This window comes from Taudactylus pleione, unplaced genomic scaffold (genome assembly GCF_031769625.1).
Source record: "Taudactylus pleione unplaced genomic scaffold, aTauple2 ptg000988l, whole genome shotgun sequence".
Classification (NCBI taxonomy): Eukaryota; Metazoa; Chordata; class Amphibia; order Anura; family Myobatrachidae; genus Taudactylus; species Taudactylus pleione.
Genome location: NW_028285389.1, coordinates 523,688 through 542,468, shown reverse-complemented (window position 1 = coordinate 542,468; position 18,781 = coordinate 523,688). Strand labels below are relative to the sequence as shown.

At 46.4% G+C, this 18,781-nt stretch overlaps 2 protein-coding genes across 3 annotated transcripts; one reads left to right on the top strand and one right to left on the bottom strand.

Annotated features, from left to right (window-relative positions):
* Positions 1 to 252: 252 nt before the first annotated feature.
* On the bottom strand, positions 253 to 9,493 carry PQBP1 (polyglutamine binding protein 1). 2 transcript variants are annotated; one of them, XM_088460905.1, is made up of 7 exons: positions 9,283 to 9,493; positions 8,299 to 8,382; positions 8,072 to 8,183; positions 3,602 to 3,702; positions 3,408 to 3,524; positions 3,264 to 3,321; positions 253 to 520 (listed from the first exon to the last, which is right to left on the bottom strand). In XM_088460905.1, the coding sequence occupies exons 2-7, from the start codon at positions 8,363 to 8,365 to the stop codon at positions 364 to 366; spliced, it is 612 nt and encodes a 203-aa protein (XP_088317031.1). In that variant the 5' UTR covers positions 8,366 to 8,382; positions 9,283 to 9,493; the 3' UTR covers positions 253 to 363. The 2 variants fall into 2 exon arrangements, with proteins under 2 accessions (XP_088317031.1, XP_088317032.1); XM_088460906.1 differs by having other exon boundaries at positions 8,299 to 8,379.
* TIMM17B (translocase of inner mitochondrial membrane 17B) lies at positions 9,412 to 18,383 on the top strand. The gene is made up of 6 exons (XM_088460907.1): positions 9,412 to 9,518; positions 11,285 to 11,384; positions 14,148 to 14,211; positions 14,293 to 14,421; positions 17,235 to 17,345; positions 18,198 to 18,383. Exons 1-6 carry the CDS (start codon positions 9,493 to 9,495, stop codon positions 18,236 to 18,238), a joined length of 471 nt encoding a protein of 156 aa, XP_088317033.1. The 5' UTR covers positions 9,412 to 9,492; the 3' UTR covers positions 18,239 to 18,383.
* The last annotated feature ends 398 nt before the right edge of the window (positions 18,384 to 18,781 follow it).

Here is an 18,781-nt window from a genome sequence, read left to right as displayed (position 1 = left end):
CCTAGCCTGCCCAACCTGATCCAGTTACCATGGGCACAGGGCTCTGTCTTTCCCCACTAAATTGACTTTTATTGATTTAATTAATTCATTAATTAAATTACTTAATTCAGTCTAGGTAAATGAATTTGGTATATTAGTCTGTCGAACAGGTGCAAGCATTGTGCCCAGGTACAATGAATACAGTTAGCAGGAAAGGGTCATGTTACATTTAAGGTTATCCAGTTCATCATATATGCAAACTGACACTGATGCTTCATTAAAAAAAAAAAAACATTTTTTATTTCACACAAGTGATAGATCACATATACAGAGGCAGAGCACATTGTTTAAATAGACAGCAGGCGGAGGGTACGTCAAATGTTCCTATTCCAACTGTTTGGTGCGGGAGGCCTCCGCATTGGCCCTCAGCACTGCCCCAGGACTGGGGTACGGTCTCTGCTGAAACAGGGGTCCTGCCGCTGTGGTGTCCGCGCCAGTCTTGGCTTCGTTTCTTTTGGGCAGGCCAGTCGACCAGGTACCTCTGAAACAAATAATAACGTCCTGTTAAGCGAGATGGATGTAACCAATGGAAACAGTTGTTTTATTTTGAGTTTTTATTTTAGCTCCTCTTTAAAAACTTTAATGTCGCTTAGATGGCTGCTTTCTGTACGTCCTATAAGTATATGGGTAATCATCGGGGGGGCAGCGACATGGATTCTGGGATTTGTGACCAAACTCTCATCACACAGCTTATTTTCGCTTGCTCCCACATCCTGATGTTTAGGTCACTGACTCTAAGGCACGCATTCAATTTGGAGTGAAAAGCCGGAATCGGCGATAAAGTTTCGCCGATGACGTCATTTCGCCAGTGTGACGATTAATCGCAAGAAATAATATTTTGTGAACTATAAAGTCCTTTAATTGACCTGTGCGTGCCTAGAAGGGCTGAGGTATTACCCCACCTCTTTTGAAGATAGGCATTCAAGGAAGAGGGGTTGATAATGATCTATGTCCTGTGATTTGAGGAGTGTTATATAACTGTGTGTCCTTTAGTTCTATAGACTGTATAAACATGGTATGTCCATTGCTATTTGGTGTGCAGGTCAGAAAGGGCTGGAATTAGCAAGTGAATGGCTTTCAGGTAACAAACTAATAATATATCCCTCACAGTGTGAGGCCATGTGTGAACAACTCTCCCTTTTTATGACCCCTGAAGTCAGTGTCCTAGATCATAATCCCAGAACCAGACCTCCTGTTACTTCAGTACCCTACTTCTAAGGACTCTTGTTATGCTATAGAGGCTAAAATAAGGATTCTGGTATTTACTATAGGTCAAGAAGGGGGAAGTTGAAGAGTGAGTTATATCATCATCACTTATCTTTAAAGCAGGGACCCTGTTAGTTTGGCGAGGTAACCCTGTATTGGAAATCTATTAATCTCAAACCCTGCTGACCTGATTGGGAGACCCTGTTAAGTATGAACAAAGCATTAGGGATGTATAAAAAGAGAATACCATCCAACATTCAATGTCCACTCCTTGGGGTTCAGACAGTCAGGTCTGGGAGTGCATCAGGATATTCCTGTGGGTGAGATCCCCCACCCCATCAGCAGTGCTAAGAACTTTAGTGTAAGTTGTCTTAGGGACTCTGAATTATTTCTCTTTTATTTTCTAAGAGAATATTTTCATTATAATCTGTTTGTCATTTTATTAATATTTTTGTAACTAAGCCTTGAAAATAGTTTTTGGATTAAACACATTTAATCTAGCATATTCTCCGTGATTCTTATTGAACTTGCGTGCCTGGATGGGCCCATGCTACATATGTGTGTAATTTGAATGTGATTTATTATTAATCTGTTGGGAGATCGCAGACCTCCGTAGAACAGTCTGCGTGGTGGCAGAAGAACCGTGTATTTTGGTAAGTGACAGCGGTGCCCCGCCATCACAACCAGCTGATCCAGATTGTTGTATCTGCGAGTCAGCCCGGGTTCGTGACAGCCAGGCGGAAAGTATCGCCGTATTCAATTTGAAAGACTTTCCGACTAGGCGGAAAGTCAATGCAATGTAATAGGCAAAAAAGTTTTGCCTATGAATAGCAACGAAAAAAAAGTGCAGAATTGGGGTTTTGGGATGTAACGTTGCGAGAACCCCCGTGCAGCCTTCAGACAGGCCCCCAAAGGTAAACTGCGTTACATTAAAAAAAAAAAAAAAAACACTTAGCCCAAAAAAATCACTTAAATTTTGAGAGCAAAAAAAAAAAAAGTTGGGCTACAAAGTTAAAAACTAGCGAACTAGACTCTAGGGGGGTCCCCAAGTTTGCCCCATGTGTTTTTTCTCATTGCAGGTGCTTGCGGGAGGTGGATTTTTCATGATTTTTTAAGCTTAACTTTAGAAACTTTAAAATATGCTGGCCCCCATTTGCAAGTACCCCAAATTTGCGGGGATAAGTTATTTTCTGCAAAAAAACAAACAAAAAACCTGCACAATAGTGACTACAGTATACCCTCAGCTCTTAAACAGTTGAAGCACTGGAGCGGACTCCCACATTTTGCCACCTCCTTACCCGGTTTACCCAGATCCTTCCATATTTTACTGATCAACTAAAACGTGACTCCATAGATTTCCTTCCCATTCGTCCCTATTAAGCCTCTAAGACTTGTCTGTCTCAAATGCTTGATTGTTCCTAACTTTACTCCTCCTTGATTTTATCTTGTGATTTGATATGTATCCGGGCATTGTGTACCATTGCTGCCTACACTCGATAACCCCAATAAACAATAGTAGAAAAAATACAATAAAAAAAAATAAAATATAATAGGATAGAATGTAGAATCAAAGGGAGAATATACAGTATATCCTATGGGTTACATTTACTAAGCTGCGTCATTTGCAAGCCACTGCTTCCTGGCGCGTTTAAGCTTGAGCTTTACAACTACAATGATCTTAAAAGCATAACACAGCGTTTTAAATTTCAGGCTTAAATACGCAGAGAAGCAGCGGCTATCATAGTACATTTACCTCCTCGCATAAAGTGGAACCTGTAGAGCCTGTAGTATGAATATGAACTGCTGCAAAGGGAGGTGCTTGGCACAAGAGGGGCGTGATCACACAGAAAGGGGGCGTGTTCTTGAGACGCACCCCCTTTTCATCAATGTAGGGGGTGTACCCTGCACTCACGGAAATGCTTGGCTGCCCCCGAGCTCTCCCTGCAGTGTGGACAGATGCTGTGATAAAACAGCCTAGCGGGAACACTATAATAGCTAAGGAAATGTGTGTAAATTACCTTGGAGCATCAGAATAAGCACTCGGGTCCATGGGATCAATCTCCTCTTCCTTCCTCCCTTGAATAAAATGACACTATAATCAGAATCAGGTGCAGTGATGTTTCCAGCACATCAGAAGCCATTAAACACCCCGGGAGAGTCACCTTTTTTGGATTTAGAATAAGGAGCCACTTCATCACGTCGAATATGTCTCCTCTCTTTTACCTCTTCCCGCTCTACTCTCTCGACCTTCTCCGGTCTCTCAGGTCTCTCCTCCACGTCTGAAAACAAAAGAGGTTAATGAATAAAGCGGTTCTGCAGACAGAAGGGCAGGAAGGGCGAGGGGGATGGAAATCACCTTTATGTTTGGAAGAAGTTTTGGTGATGACCGCGTTGGGGTCATGTGGGGATAGCCACGACACCACCTCCGTTTCCACGTTCCAATAATAGGGGAGGCCGCTGAACCAGAAAGGGTGAAGTAAGACAAACAATGTCATTATTTAGTTTCAAAGACTCTGTCTAATTGGAAATATCTAAATCAGAGACACCAAAAGCACAAGTACTCAGTTTGTCATCAAGATCACTACTATCACCAGACATGAGCACCGAGATCACCATCATCACCAGGCACGAAGCATACATCAGCACCGAGATCACCATCATCACCAGGCACGAAGCATACATCAGCACCGAGATCACCAGGCACGAAGCATACATCAGCACCTAGATCACCATCATCACCAGGCACGAAGCATACATCAGCACCTAGATCACCATCATCACCAGGCACGAAGCATACATCAGCACCGAGATCACCATCATCACCAGGCACGAAGCATACATCAGCACCGAGATCACCATCATCACCAGGCACGAAGCATACATCAGCACCGAGATCACCATCATCACCAGGCACGAAGCATACATCAGCACCGAGATCACCATCATCACCAGGCACGAAGCATACATCAGCACCGAGATCACCATCATCACCAGGCACGAAGCATACATCAGCACCGAGATCACCATCATCACCAGGCACGAAGCATACATCAGCACCGAGATCACCATCATCACCAGGCACGAAGCATACATCAGCACCGAGATCACCATCATCACCAGGCACGAAGCATACATCAGCACCAAGATCACCAGGCACGAAGCATACATCAGCACCGAGATCACCATCATCACCAGGCACGAAGCATACATCAGCACCGAGATCACCATCATCACCAGGCACGAAGCATACATCAGCACTGAGATCACCATCATCACCAGGCACGAAGCATACATCAGCACTGAGATCACCATCATCACCAGGCACGAAGCATACATCAGCACTGAGATCACCATCATCACCAGGCACGAAGCATACATCAGCACTGAGATCACCATCACCAGGCACAAAGCATACATCAGCACTGAGATCACCATCATCACCAGGCACGAAGCATACATCAGCACCAAGATCACCATCATCACCAGGCACGAAGCATACATCAGCACCAAGATCACCAGGCACGAAGCATACATCAGCACCGAGATCACCATCATCACCAGGCACGAAGCATACATCAGCACCAAGATCACCAGGCACGAAGCATACATCAGCACCGAGATCACCATCATCACCAGGCACGAAGCATACATCAGCACCAAGATCACCATCATCACCAGGCACGAAGCATACATCAGCACCGAGATCACCATCATCACCAGGCACGAAGCATACATCAGCACCAAGATCACCATCATCACCAGGCACGAAGCATACATCAGCACCAAGATCACCATCATCACCAGGCACGAAGCATACATCAGCACCAAGATCACCAGGCACGAAGCATACATCAGCACCGAGATCACCATCATCACCAGGCACGAAGCATACATCAGCACCAAGATCACCAGGCACGAAGCATACATCAGCACCGAGATCACCATCATCACCAGGCACGAAGCATACATCAGCACCGAGATCACCATCATCACCAGGCACGAAGCATACATCAGCACCGAGATCACCATCATCACCAGGCACGAAGCATACATCAGCACCGAGATCACCATCATCACCAGGCACGAAGCATACATCAGCACCGAGATCACCATCATCACCAGGCACGAAGCATACATCAGCACTGAGATCACCATCATCACCAGGCACGAAGCATACATCAGCACCAAGATCACCATCATCACCAGGCACGAAGCATACATCAGCACCAAGATCACCAGGCACGAAGCATACATCAGCACCGAGATCACCATCATCACCAGGCACGAAGCATACATCAGCACCGAGATCACCATCATCACCAGGCACGAAGCATACATCAGCACCAAGATCACCATCATCACCAGGCACGAAGCATACATCAGCACTGAGATCACCATCATCACCAGGCACGAAGCATACATCAGCACCGAGATCACCATCACCAGGCACGAAGCATACATCAGCACCGAGATCACCATCACCAGGCACGAAGCATACATCAGCACCGAGATCACCATCACCAGGCACGAAGCATACATCAGCACCGAGATCACCATCACCAGGCACGAAGCATACATCAGCACTGGGATCACCATCATCACCAGGCACGAAGCATACATCAGCACCGAGATCACCATCATCACCAGGCACGAAGTATACATCAGCACCGAGATCACCATCATCACCAGGCACGAAGCATACATCAGCACCGAGATCACCATCATCACCAGGCACGAAGCATACATCAGCACCAAGATCACCATCATCACCAGGCACGAAGCATACATCAGCACTGAGATCACCATCACCAGGCACAAAGCATACATCAGCACTGAGATCACCATCATCACCAGGCACGAAGCATACATCAAGGAAAGAAAACGATCGAACAGCGCTAGTAATAATGGTAGTGTTGATACCAATCTATATATACACTAAATAGCTCCAAATCTAATGAGAAAACACTTGAATATTGTACATACTTAAATATAACAAATATATAGTATAAATGATTCCCTTAATTAGAATCCAATACGGCTTGGTTCAAAATGTAAACATTTAATAATAATAATAATAATAATAACAATCACACAAATGTTAAAATAAGCAGCACATAGAATAATGGTATTCCAGCATAAACATGGATGAGTTAACTCAATTCACGAGAGTCTCTTGTCCATGTAATCCACTGAAAATGTGGAAATCAAATAATATTGTCACAATGTCACAAAAGGAAAGCAACCTGCATGGAAAGAACCCGAGTCAAGGTAGGGGCAATCCAGACGATTATCCAGTAATGTTAGATATATTAGCAGCCCGCAGAGATGATCCTGTTTGTGGCTTATCCAATTAGCCAACAGGGGCCGCAGCTTTAATGGCAAGAGGTGGTAGAAACGTAGGGTGCTGGTCCGGAACGTCCCAAATGCGTCTCCAATTCAATCCTGATATTCTGAGGTGCTGTGAGTCCTGGGGTGCTGAACGCGTTTCGTTGTGGAAACCCCCCCACAACTTCGTCAGTAGCTCAATAAAGCAGTCCTCTCAAGATGGGGTTTAAATACCCCAATAGTGATTGCAAAATTCGTGCAGCTGTACACACCCTAATTAGTCTGAACCAAGGGGTATATAGATTCTTTTAGATCACTATACACATAATCTAAGGGAACTTGAATAAAAGTAGAGAGCATAATTTGTTCTTATTATACAAAAGTAATATAGTACTTACAAAATCAATTGCATACGTGCGCTCCAATACTTCCGGGTCGCGAATCATTTATACTATATATTTGTTATATTTAAGTATGTACAATATTCAATTGTTTTCTCATTAGATTTGGAGCTATTTAGTATATATAGATTGGTATCAACACTACCATTATTACTAGCGCTGTTCGATCTTTTTCTTTTTTTCTTTTCTGTATATTTGGGGTTTTGACACACCCCCTTCGAACGAGCTGCTTTGACAGCGCCCTTCCAGTCTTCTTTCTATTTATTCTCTAGCTATACGAAGCATACATCAGCACCGAGATCACCATTATCACCAGGAATGAAGCATACATCAGCACCAAGATCACCACCATCACCAGGAATGAAGCATACATCAGCACAGAGATCACCACCATCACCAGACTTGAAGCATACATCAGCACCGAGATCACCACTATCAACAGGAATGAAGCATACATCAGCACCGAGATCACCATTATCACCAGGAATGAAGCATACATCAGCACCGAGATCACCACTATCACCAGACTTGAAGCATACATCAGCACTGAGATCACCATTATCACCAGGAATGAAGCATACATCAGCACCGAGATCACCATTATCACCAGGAATGAAGCATACATCAGCACCGAGATCACCATTATCACCAGGAATGAAGCATACATCAGCACCGAGATCACCATTATCACCAGGAATGAAGCATACATCAGCACCGAGATCACCATTATCACCAGGAATGAAGCATACATCAGCACCGAGATCACCATTATCACCAGGAATGAAGCATACATCAGCAGCAAAAACACTATTATCAACAGGCACGAAGCATACATCAGCGCTGAGATCACCATTTTCACTAGACTTGATGCATACATCAGCACCAAGATCACCATCATCACCAGAAATTAACTACAAATCAGCATGGAGATCACTATAATCACTATTCATGACTAACTACAGAATGCTTACCCATGATGCATGCCAGCACACTGATCCCAGTGACACAGTAAAACCAGATCTGAAATACTGAGCTTTGGTTCTTTCAATTCAATAAACATTTAATTTCCAACAAGTGGCAGACAGCAGTCAGGGACTCACCATATTGGATCAAACACTTTGTACCAGTTTGGGGGAAGATTTTCTACACGAGTACCCTCGTAATCCACGTGGTCATCATCATAGTCCTCAGCGATGACTTCTTCTGACGGCTCTGGGGGCGGAGGGCACACACAACATGTGTCAGCGCACCTAATACGACTCCTTCTGAGCAGCTGGTAACAGGGGAGTAGCTACAACAGTCACTTATCAGAGTATCAGGTACTCACCTGCTTCAACATGCTTCAGGATCCCTCTTTTCGCCAGCCGAGCTTGTAGGGTGAGTGGGAGAGGCATTGTGAGACACCAACCTGCTGGAGACAGTATTAACCTTAATTTACACTGCACCAACATATTGCGTAGCACTGTACAGTGCGGGGATCACTACACAAACATTGACATGAGACAGAAGGTAAGGATGGCTGTGACCACATGAGCTTACAATCTAAGAGAAGTGGGGAGCACATCATCATATATGTAGAAGCAGATTTACAATTCTAGCTGGGGAGAATGTGTGTAAACCAGAGGTTCCCCGACACGGCCCTCAAGGCTCTCCGACAGTTCAGGTTTTAGAGATATCCATGGATGAGCACAGGTGACTTCATTAGTACCTCAGTCAATTTGATTTAACCACCTGTGCTCAACCATGGATATCTCTAAAACCTTGGGGAGCCTTGAGGACCACGTTAGGGAACCCCTGGTGTAAACTCTAAGCTGCCTGCGGCTGTCATGGTCCCATGGCTCTAGAGGGCATGCTGAGATTTGTGGTGACTGGTATGGGGGAGAGGCTGGGGCTTGTAGTTCCGCAGCAGCCGCTGGGACACGGTTTGTTGGGGGTAAATGAGGGGCAGGTATATAGCAATGGTGAGATAATGCTGTGGGCTATTCATTTAGTAACAGATATCTATATAGCGCACACATATTCCATAGCGCTGTACAGGGAATATCTCAGTCCCTGCCCCAGTGGAGCTCACACTTCATATCTCCTGTCACATGGACACACACTAAGGGTAATATTTGCCCAGCAGCTAATAACCTACCAGTATGTTACTGGATTGTGGCAGGACACCAGAGGAAACCCTCGCAAACACGGGGATAACATACAAACTCTACACAGATGAGGCCCTGATCAGGAATAGTACTCATGACCCCAAGGCTAAACACTACGCCAACTGTGCGGTCCACATATGCTAATGGTAGGGAACTCTCCTCACCTCAGAGCCCCTAGATCCTCCGCCGCCGCCGCCGTCCTCCTCCTCCGCTCCGGTACTCTCTGTGTGTGTGTGTAGGGGGTCCCTGCTGGATGACGTCACTGACCCGCAGAGCAATGCGTTCCAGGCCTCACTTCCAGGGGGTCTAGAGCGATCACATGACCCGTCGCACTTAAAGGAGAAGTCGCCTCTCTCCGCGCCTGTCCCGACAGCATGGAGGAATATGTGCGGGAACCATGGTAACGCGGAGCATGATGGGAAGCCGTACCCCCCTCCCCCCCCCCCCCAATGTGCTGGGGACACGACACTGAGCGCTAGCTGTAACCACCGCAGTGCATGCCGGGAGAATGGCCACCTATACAGCGCGGGGGATGCTGGGAAATGGGTCTAGGCCTGCTCTGTGCAATGCAGGGCATGGTGGTGGTGGGAAAGGCCCCCTGTCTGGTCACCACACCATGGTGATGCCTTGTATTGGGGAGCCATTCAGTGCACATACACTGTGCAGCTATGGGGGATATATAACCAGCTGGAGAAGGGAGGGCAGGGACTGGGACCATAACCAGGACAGGTGGAACACACAAGGATGCCGGGCTTGGGTGCTACTGTCACAGAGCAGGAAGCCCTAATGGAAGTAATGAGACGCTGGCACAATGGCTCTTGGTGCATATGCTCTGCCCGGCCTACTGACCAGTAGTGTTTTCCTTCCCTGCTGGATAGCCCACTGTTATCTAGGCATACGTCAGCAATGGTTGTGTCCCCCAGGCCGGTGGGATTATCTTGTATTGGTGCTCTGCCAGTTCCATCTCCATCCACTCACCAGTTGCCATCTCCAGCCTCCCTGACCATTCCATCTCCACTCACCAGTCGCCATCTCCATCTTCCTTGACCATTCCATCTCATCCCCTCACTAGTCTACATCTCCATCTGGTCACCAGTTTTCATCTCCATCCCCTAACCAGTCTTCTCCAGCCACCTTGACTATTTCATGCCCTTTACCTCTCCAGTCTCCTTATCTAACCTCTGTGACCATTCCATCTCCACCCCCTTACCAGTCTCCATCTCCATCCTCCTTGACCATTCTATGTCCATCCCCTCACTAATCTCCATCTCCATCTTCCCTGATTATCTCCATCAACCAACCAGTTTCCAACTACAGCCTCCCTATTACTATTCTATCTCCATTCTCTAACCAGTTTCTGTCCCCTCACCATTCTCCATCTCCAGCCTCTTTGACCATTCCACCTCCATCCCCTCACCAGTCTCCATCTCCAGCCTGTCTGACCATTCCACCTCCATCCCCTCACCAGTCTCCATCTCCAGCCTCTCTGACCATTCCATCTCCATCCCCTAGTCTCTGTCTTCTCACTAGTCTCTGTTTCCATCCCCTAACCAGTCTCTATCTCCATTCCCTCGCCAGTCTCCATCCTCTGGCCATTCTACTTCTCCATCCCCTCTCCGGTCCACAAATTGTAACCTAGAACCGGTGAGCAGGAAACCATAGGGCTCCTACAGAGCACCATTGACCCAATTTTTGTTTAGATGGAACAAGAAGCCAGATAATCATTGGGAAAATAAATACAGCAAAATACAAGCGCTCTCCACACTCACCCACTCGTGTAGAGTTGCCGTAATTTGAAAATAAAAAAACTAGCACACCCCTTATTTTGTGCCCCAAGAAAGGAAACCCAGTTATTGGGATCCATGAAAGTTTGTCCTGTTAATTAGGTTCTATTACAGGTGTCCATTAGTGTCTGTGCCTGGGGCTGCGCACTTTCGGGCGCAGTGCACATGCTGGTGTTGGTAAGACCGAAATGCAAGGAAATAGGACAATTGACTGCAGGAGTGATCTTGTCTTCTTATCTGGGACACCATGAGAGTATAAACTCAGAGAGCCGTTATGTGAATGAGCATTTTATGTGCTAATGCACAATCCAGCGCCTCCTATTACTGTAGTATTGGTGTGTGGGGGACTTTACTATATGCAGGACCCTTTCTCTTTCTGTAGCCCCTGGAGGATAGTGGATGACTGTGGTGGAGCGTTTACAATGGGTATCATCGGTGGAGGAGTATTCCAAACCGTTAAAGGGTTCAGAAATTCCCCAGTGGTGAGTATATTCTACTGTGTTGTATATTCCGTTTGTTTTCACTGCGGAAATAGAGGCTTTTTGCATCGCAGTCCTCCCCCGAGATGCAGTTTCACCGTTCATTGACCGTTTTGCAGCCCGTCTCTTACGCTTCCTATCCACTGACCCACACACACTCCTTATTGTCATTCTCAACATCCCCATTTGCGCCCCAACCGACACTGCTGCCTATAAACTGCTCCCACCTCATCATTGTGTCCAAAAAATTGTCAACTACCACCCATTGCAATGGACATTCCCTGGACCTCGTGTTCTCCCCTCTCTGCTTCATCTCCAGCTCTTGGACTGCAACCTCCTTCTGCATCCCCTGACTTCCTGCACCCATCGCCTTGTGCACCCAGTGACACCTCAACACCCTCAGCTCAATCCTCACTTGTACCATTCCTTGGTCCTAACACAACGCACTCTCCCCAGTCCCCCTTACCCGCTGTCTTATTGTCCTCATTGACTCTGCTCTCAGCTTCACTACTTCCAACCAGTCACTTACACTGTCTTATCGCTTCCTCCGTTCGGAAACTTTGCAGAATACACGTCTTTCTCAAAACCCTTATACATTACATATTATCTACAGGCTTCTCTACTGCATCCTCCTCCTATCTGGCCATTGCTCTCACCCATTGCTGCCAGACTGATCTTCCTATATCTCCTCTCTGCATCTTCTACACCACTCTGCAGTTCCATACCCTGGCTCCCAGTCCAAAATATTGTACCCGGCATCTCCTTTAAATCTTCACTAACATCTCCTACTCACCTCCAACTTTGCAACCAAATCCTCTCCTTCATGCCCTCATAGATCTGCCTCTGACCTGCTCTGATAATAACCACCTCTCTCTCCACCCAATTCCTGTGCTGCTCCACCCTTATGTAACTCCCTACTCTGCTTGACCTGACTATGGGGTCCATCGGAACTTACTGGCACAATGATAACAATGTAATGTTTGCCCGAGTACCCCTGGCTGCAGTTTCCTAGTATATTAGCTTTACATCTATGATCGCATTGGATGAGATGTATTTGTCCTTTGTTGGACACACTTGAAGTTTGATAACACATGAAGACATTTGATGGGTGATGACGACAGTGAATCATTAGTTGGCATGAGGACCATTCATGTATGGTGGACCGAGCGTGTGTGAGAAGCACATGTATGTATGATAACACAGGAGATAAGACAGGCCCTGAAATTCCTGCATCGTTCCTTATTATATCAAACAATGATGAAAGGTTTCTGCTCTTTAACAGTTTCCTGAGTATTCCTAGGCACAGGGGGCCTGATTCAGAGCCGGACGCTATTTGTGGACGCTCGTTCAGAAAAAGGGGCTGGCTATTTAAATTGAGCGCTCGCTCTTTGCGGTCTGTTGACGCCTCTGTCTGAGCGAGCGAACGAAACATGCGCTCGCTATTTTGTAAAGACGCCCCTTGGCCGCTCGCATCATACGTCATCTCCACTATTTAATTGATTAATCGAGTACATCGAAAGGCGTATGAACTGCTCGCTATTCTTGTGGTAGCATTTTCCGACCGCAATCATGCGAGCAGTTCAGGCTAAAAGACAACCAAGTGACGTGATCGATGACGCTGCTGTATTAATTATGCACACCCTTAATACGCCCGTTTTGACCTTTAAGCACGCCTGCGTTCTGATCTCCACTCCCCGTTTTCAAGCACCTTCCCCTGTTACCATCCACAAACGCCTCATTCTGTCACTCAAATTAGCAGGCACTCGCAATTTTGCGAACACACGATTTCCGACCGCACTGACTGGTTGGCGCATGCGCATTATGACCCATACGCATGCGCAGATGTGCAAACATCGCTCGGAGCGAACAAGCGGCCGCTTATGAGCGGCTCTGAATCAGGCCCAGAGTACACACTGGTTAGCACAGTGCTTTAAAGGGTCACTGGGGTGTTTGTGTAGACCAGCCGCACATTGTGTAACTAGGAAGTGATTAAAGACAAAGTTGGCTTAAACCCAGGTATGATTTAAAAAGCATCAAGGGGCAATACGTATGGTTATGGATTGAAAGATCTACCAGATGTTAGACAGGCAAAAGGTCAACAGGGACAAAAGGGCGACACTTTAAAGGTTGACATGTACAAATGGTCGACAGGGTCAAAAGGTCTACATACATGTGGTCGACATGAAAATGGTCGACGCATGTTTTTTGTTTTCTAACCCTAATCTTCACCCTGACCCTCCCCTTGGTGCCTAACCCTCCTTCCTGGTGCCTAACCGTCGGGGTAGGTGCCTGACCCTAACCATCGCTTCTAGTGCCTAATCCTAATCCTCAGGTAAGTGCCTAACCCTCCCTCCTGGTGCCTAACCCTAATTGTTGGGGTAAGTGCCTAACCCTAACCCTAAAAAATATATAAAAATCATGTATCCATTTGCATGTCAACATTTTGACCCTGTCGACCATTTGTACCGGTCGACCTTCTTACATGTCTACCTTTAGTGTGTCGACCTATTGCCTGGCTAACATCTGGTGTTTATCAAGACATTGTCTACCTTTTTACTGGAGATCTTTAGGCTGGATCCCATACGGATATGTGAGAAAACTGTGACTATCTTTGATTTGGTGAAAATGTTCTGCTGATCTGGATAGTCTTCCCCTATAGTCTGCACTCTATAGCTTGTAGTCGTGCTGTGCAGACTGGTAGCTACTTAAAGTCCTGATACATACATACGCACTGAGCCGAGGGTCAGTCTTCTCTTTATTCCCCAGGGAATCGGTCACCGCCTGCGGGGCAGTCTGAGCGCTGTGAAGATCCGCGCTCCGCAGATCGGAGGTGAGTCTCGTTATAACCACGACCTGGTGTGATGCCCTTTGCTCCATCGCCCCCTCTCACAGTCTCTCTCTTCCCGCCCAGGCAGCTTTGCAGTGTGGGGGGGCTTGTTCTCCACCATTGACTGCGGATTAGTGAGACTTCGCGGGAAGGAGGACCCTTGGAACTCTATCACCAGTGGAGCCCTCACAGGGGCTGTTCTGGCATCACGCAGTAAGCAACCACTTGTCATTATAGATATGTGAAGTTTGTTCTGTGCTCCTCTTTTTATAGCGGTGATGAGAACACCAGGATGCCTAACACTGAGTATTCTGGGAGTAGCGGCTTCCATGTGGCTTTGGGTAGTGTTGAAGGAGAACATGCTAATGAGCGAATGTGGAAAGCCTCCCCCCTCCCCCCATAACCAATGCTGTTATGCAGGAAATATTCATTTTCTTGTTTCATAGACTGAACTATCGTAACTGTCAGAGATTCCATTTATTACAGTGGAGGAACTGTAGGCTCGATTCAGATGCAAACGCCATCGCAGCCGACGTCTCTCACGTATTCGTAATTGCAAAAATAATGCTAATGACTCACTCGCCGCCCAGTGCTTAGAGACGCCCACTGACAGCATGTAACTTCCGCCGCTCACGCACAAAACCGGAAACATCGTAAACACTGAACGCAGATTAGGCGGCCATCGGCCTTCTGAGTAAATCTAACCAGTCGCAGACACAGCCGGTCTCCAGACACGCAGAGGGCTCTCCTGCTGCGAGCAAGGACGCAGCGAATAATTGATGGACACCCATAAACAGTGTTTAAACCGTCCAGACACGCCTGTGTTTCTCTAACCATCGCCCCCGTTACATCCCCCAAATTCTGACTACCTGTCACTCTCTTTGCAAGTGAATTCTCTAAGAGAGCGTAATCACAACTCCATTGCAGCGCGTGCGCAGTGCGCCTTACACGCAATGGCTAACAATCGCCCAATCTACGTAAATATCAACATTCAGGTGTAGGCTCAATGCTATGTCCACATCTTAATCCTATGTCTCTTTATATAATGTCATAGGGAAAAACACACAAAAATATATTTTAAAAACCCCGTTCTATGACCCTTTCCAATTAATGTTACCCCAAGTATTGATCTTAACAATGTAATAAGCTAGGTGACAGCGGTATAGGGATAGCAGATATATGTACATTATACAGATTCTGACATCGCTATAGGTTTGTATATATTCCTTGTCCCCTGCTGTACTGTGTTCCTATATCCTTACAGTATCAGTAAGCTGGAATAGTGTCGGTGTTGAGATGACAACGTATCTGGGGCCTTGTACAGTTTGGGACATTTTTTGGGGGGGAACGTTTAAACTTTTGCGGCAAAAAGCGTGAATGTCACACGGCGCAGGGGGTAGGAATACTATTTATTTATTTATTTGCATGCAGGGAAATACTGCCTGGCCTGTATATCGCACACACACGGCAGAATTTACGAAGCAAACGCTGCTTCCCGGCAGGTTGCAGGCGAATATTTCAAACGCACTCGGAGTCAGTGTAAAGCACGCTGGTCTTTACACATACTCTGGGTGCTGTTTTAAATATGTACCTGCGACCCGCCGGGAAGCAGCGGCTTACAGAAGCCGACGCTTCGTAAATTCTTCCCACAGAGCGGTTTTATTGAGCTGAAGTAGCGTTATTCTAACTTTTTATTTTATTTTATATCATTGCATTTTTTTCTGTTGCTTGATTGAGGGGTAGGATATGTGTGTCCTGCATACTAACACTATGGAAGCTGGTGTTCTGTATATACCAGCGTAAGCTGCTATTAGGTCAGAGCTACCCTTAGCTTGATAGCATTAACGAGATCCCATCTACTCACCTTACATAAGGTAATCCTATGATGTCCTATTAATGACACCAGGTTACCTAGCAGTGCACCCTCTTGGCATGAAAACGGCTCTCACATTGAATGAATCAATTGGTTCCTGCTGATTTCCTAAACCTTTGGACGATCACTGCCGACCTGGTCTAGTAATGGCAGCCTGCCTTCCTGACACCTTTCTAAGACCGGCTTGGGGCAGTAAGCTGCTAGTGACCGGCTTGGGGCAGTAAGCTGCTAGTGACCGGCTTGGGGCAGTAAGCTGCTAGTGACCGGCTTGGGGCAGTAAGCTGCTAGTGACCGGCTTGGGGCAGTAAGCTGCTAGTGACCGGCTTGGGGCAGTAAGCTGCTAGTGACCGGCTTGGGGCAGTAAGCTGCTAGTGACCGGCTTGGGGCAGTAAGCTGCTAGTGACCGGCTTGGGGCAGTAAGCTGCTAGTGACCGGCTTGGGGCAGTAAGCTGCTAGTGACCGGCTTGGGGCAGTAAGCTGCTAGTGACCGGCTTGGGGCAGTAAGCTGCTAGTGACCGGCTTGGGGCAGTAAGCTGCTAGTGACCGGCTTGGGGCAGTAAGCTGCTAGTGACCGGCTTGGGGCAGTAAGCTGCTAGTGACCGGCTTGGGGCAGTAAGCTGCTAGTGACCGGCTTGGGGCAGTAAGCTGCTAGTGACCGGCTTGGGGCAGTAAGCTGCTAGTGACCGGCTTGGGGCAGTGAGGGTGTGTTTGATCATGGACAGGACACCATTTTGTTACTGTACTTCAGCCATTGCTCATCCATGTTTCTCCTGCTTTTACGTGGCCGAGGATACAACAACCTCTAGCCAATCCGATCACTGTGATTCTCACAGCAGCACAAAGTATTTCTTGACCTGAATGAATTGATATTATTTGGAGGCAGTGACCTGTTCCCTCACGTGATGAAGTGGGGCAGTGACTGAGAAGGACATTGTAGGTGGAGCAGGGTCTCCCAGCAGCACAGAGTAGTGACGGGAGACTCCCATTATATTGATGCAGGGAGTTTATATGGCGCCTGACTCATCGCTACAAGAAGCCACGTTCCTACATAAATCCTGTATATCTCGCTAGTATAAAGGATGCTCAGTGTTCGTCTGACATTCAGCATGAAGTGTTCGGAGAGTGAATGTGAAACCTTTGCTTTTTTCCTTAGGTGGGCCCCTGGCCATGGTGGGCTCCGCATTGATGGGCGGCATATTACTGGCTCTCATAGAGGGTGTTGGAATCCTCCTTACTCGCTACACGGCGCAACAGTTTCAAAACCGTGAGTTTGCTTTATAGATAACATTGGGAAAATCTGTGCTGTAGTGCAGTGTGAACCGACTCCTGTGTCTTCCTATTGCTTCCATTTTCCTGAGTGTGTAACCTAATAAGATTTACTTTCATATTGCGGGACGCGTGGAGCAGCAACGCCCTTTTGTCCGTTACCGCTACGCAGTTCCCCCAGTATCAATTGCAACCTTTTACGTCTTGCTCCTAATACCTGTCTGGTGGAGCCTCATTGTTAACCGAAATGGGTTCCGGACTATAGACAGTAATTAGTTAGACAATGTCTAGATAGACACCAGATGTTAGACAGTTAATAGTTAGACGAGGATAAAAGTTCGACGCAGACAAAAGTCAGACACACTAAAGTTAGACATGTAAAAAGATTGACAAGGTCAAAAGTTCGACACAAAATTGATCGACACATATTTTTTTTTTTTAGGGCTAGGCACTTACCCCCACGGTTATGGTTAGGCACCAAGGGGAGTGTTAGGGTGAAGATTAGGGCTAAAAAATAAAAAATAATTGTCAACCATTTTTGTGTCGAACTTTTGACCCTGTCGACCTTCTGTGCCTGTCGAACTTTTTACATGTCTAACTTTAATGTGTCTGACTTTTGTTTGTGTCTAACTTTTTTCCCTGTCTAACTATTGATTGTCTAACATCTGGTGTCTATCTAGACATTGTCTAACTAATTAGTGTCTATCTCTTATACCATACCCGCTATTTGTGGGCTGAATCCTCCCGAATCCTGGTTCAGTCCATTAGGATGTATTGCCGTCACCCGGACATTGAGGCTGGTTCCTAATGTGGTGTATTTCTCACGCGGTATTGCTGATGTGTTTTGCAGCCAACCCCTTTGGAGAGGAGGCCAGTAACGTACCTCACTGACACAGACCTCATCTTCCCCCTCTGGCTACGCTCCTGCGAGACGGCAACAGCAAGGCCACAGCGGTTAGAGGACAGCTGGGGATGTGCACGCTAAATGTTCCTCTCTTTCTTTATTAGAAATAAACAGTGTTTATTGTAAAACGTCTTGTTCCATAGTGTTTTTTGCACATTAACAGGTAGATGTAGGAACTGGAGCATAGCAAAGATAGAATTCCACCATTGTAACGGATACCGATGAACGCAGTTACATACGCGTACAGTACATCCAAGAAGGAAAGGAGTTATCTACGTTATTAGGATCTTCCTACACAGAATAATTAAAGTAACCTATCTGGATAATATAATATGGAGCTATAATTACTACTGTATAGAGAATTACCGATGTATGGTTTACTTTTGATACCCAAAAGTGTGTTAATATTAATCAGCTCAGATGGTTTAGATTAGGGCTATAAAACATAGGTGATAGTAATAGTTATTACAGAGAGAGGGTAACACATATGAGTATTTTGTGATTCGTGCTCAATATTCACTATTAGTAAC

Excerpts from the sequence above, each read along its gene's own strand:
- TIMM17B (XM_088460907.1), top strand. The coding sequence starts at position 9,493 with ATGGAGGAATATGTGCGGGAACCATG. Across the intron at positions 9,519-11,284 it reads GAATATGTGCGGGAACCATG|CCCCTGGAGGATAGTGGATG; the intron begins GTAACGCGGAGC and ends CTCTTTCTGTAG. Across the intron at positions 17,346-18,197 it reads GGCGCAACAGTTTCAAAACC|CCAACCCCTTTGGAGAGGAG; the intron begins GTGAGTTTGCTT and ends TGTGTTTTGCAG.
- PQBP1 (XM_088460905.1), bottom strand. The coding sequence starts at position 8,365 with ATGCCTCTCCCACTCACCCTACAAGCTCGGCTGGCGAAAAGAGGGATC. Across the intron at positions 8,184-8,298 it reads CCTGAAGCATGTTGAAGCAG|AGCCGTCAGAAGAAGTCATC; the intron begins GTGAGTACCTGA and ends CTCCGCCCCCAG. Across the intron at positions 3,525-3,601 it reads AACTTCTTCCAAACATAAAG|ACGTGGAGGAGAGACCTGAG; the intron begins GTGATTTCCATC and ends TTTTGTTTTCAG.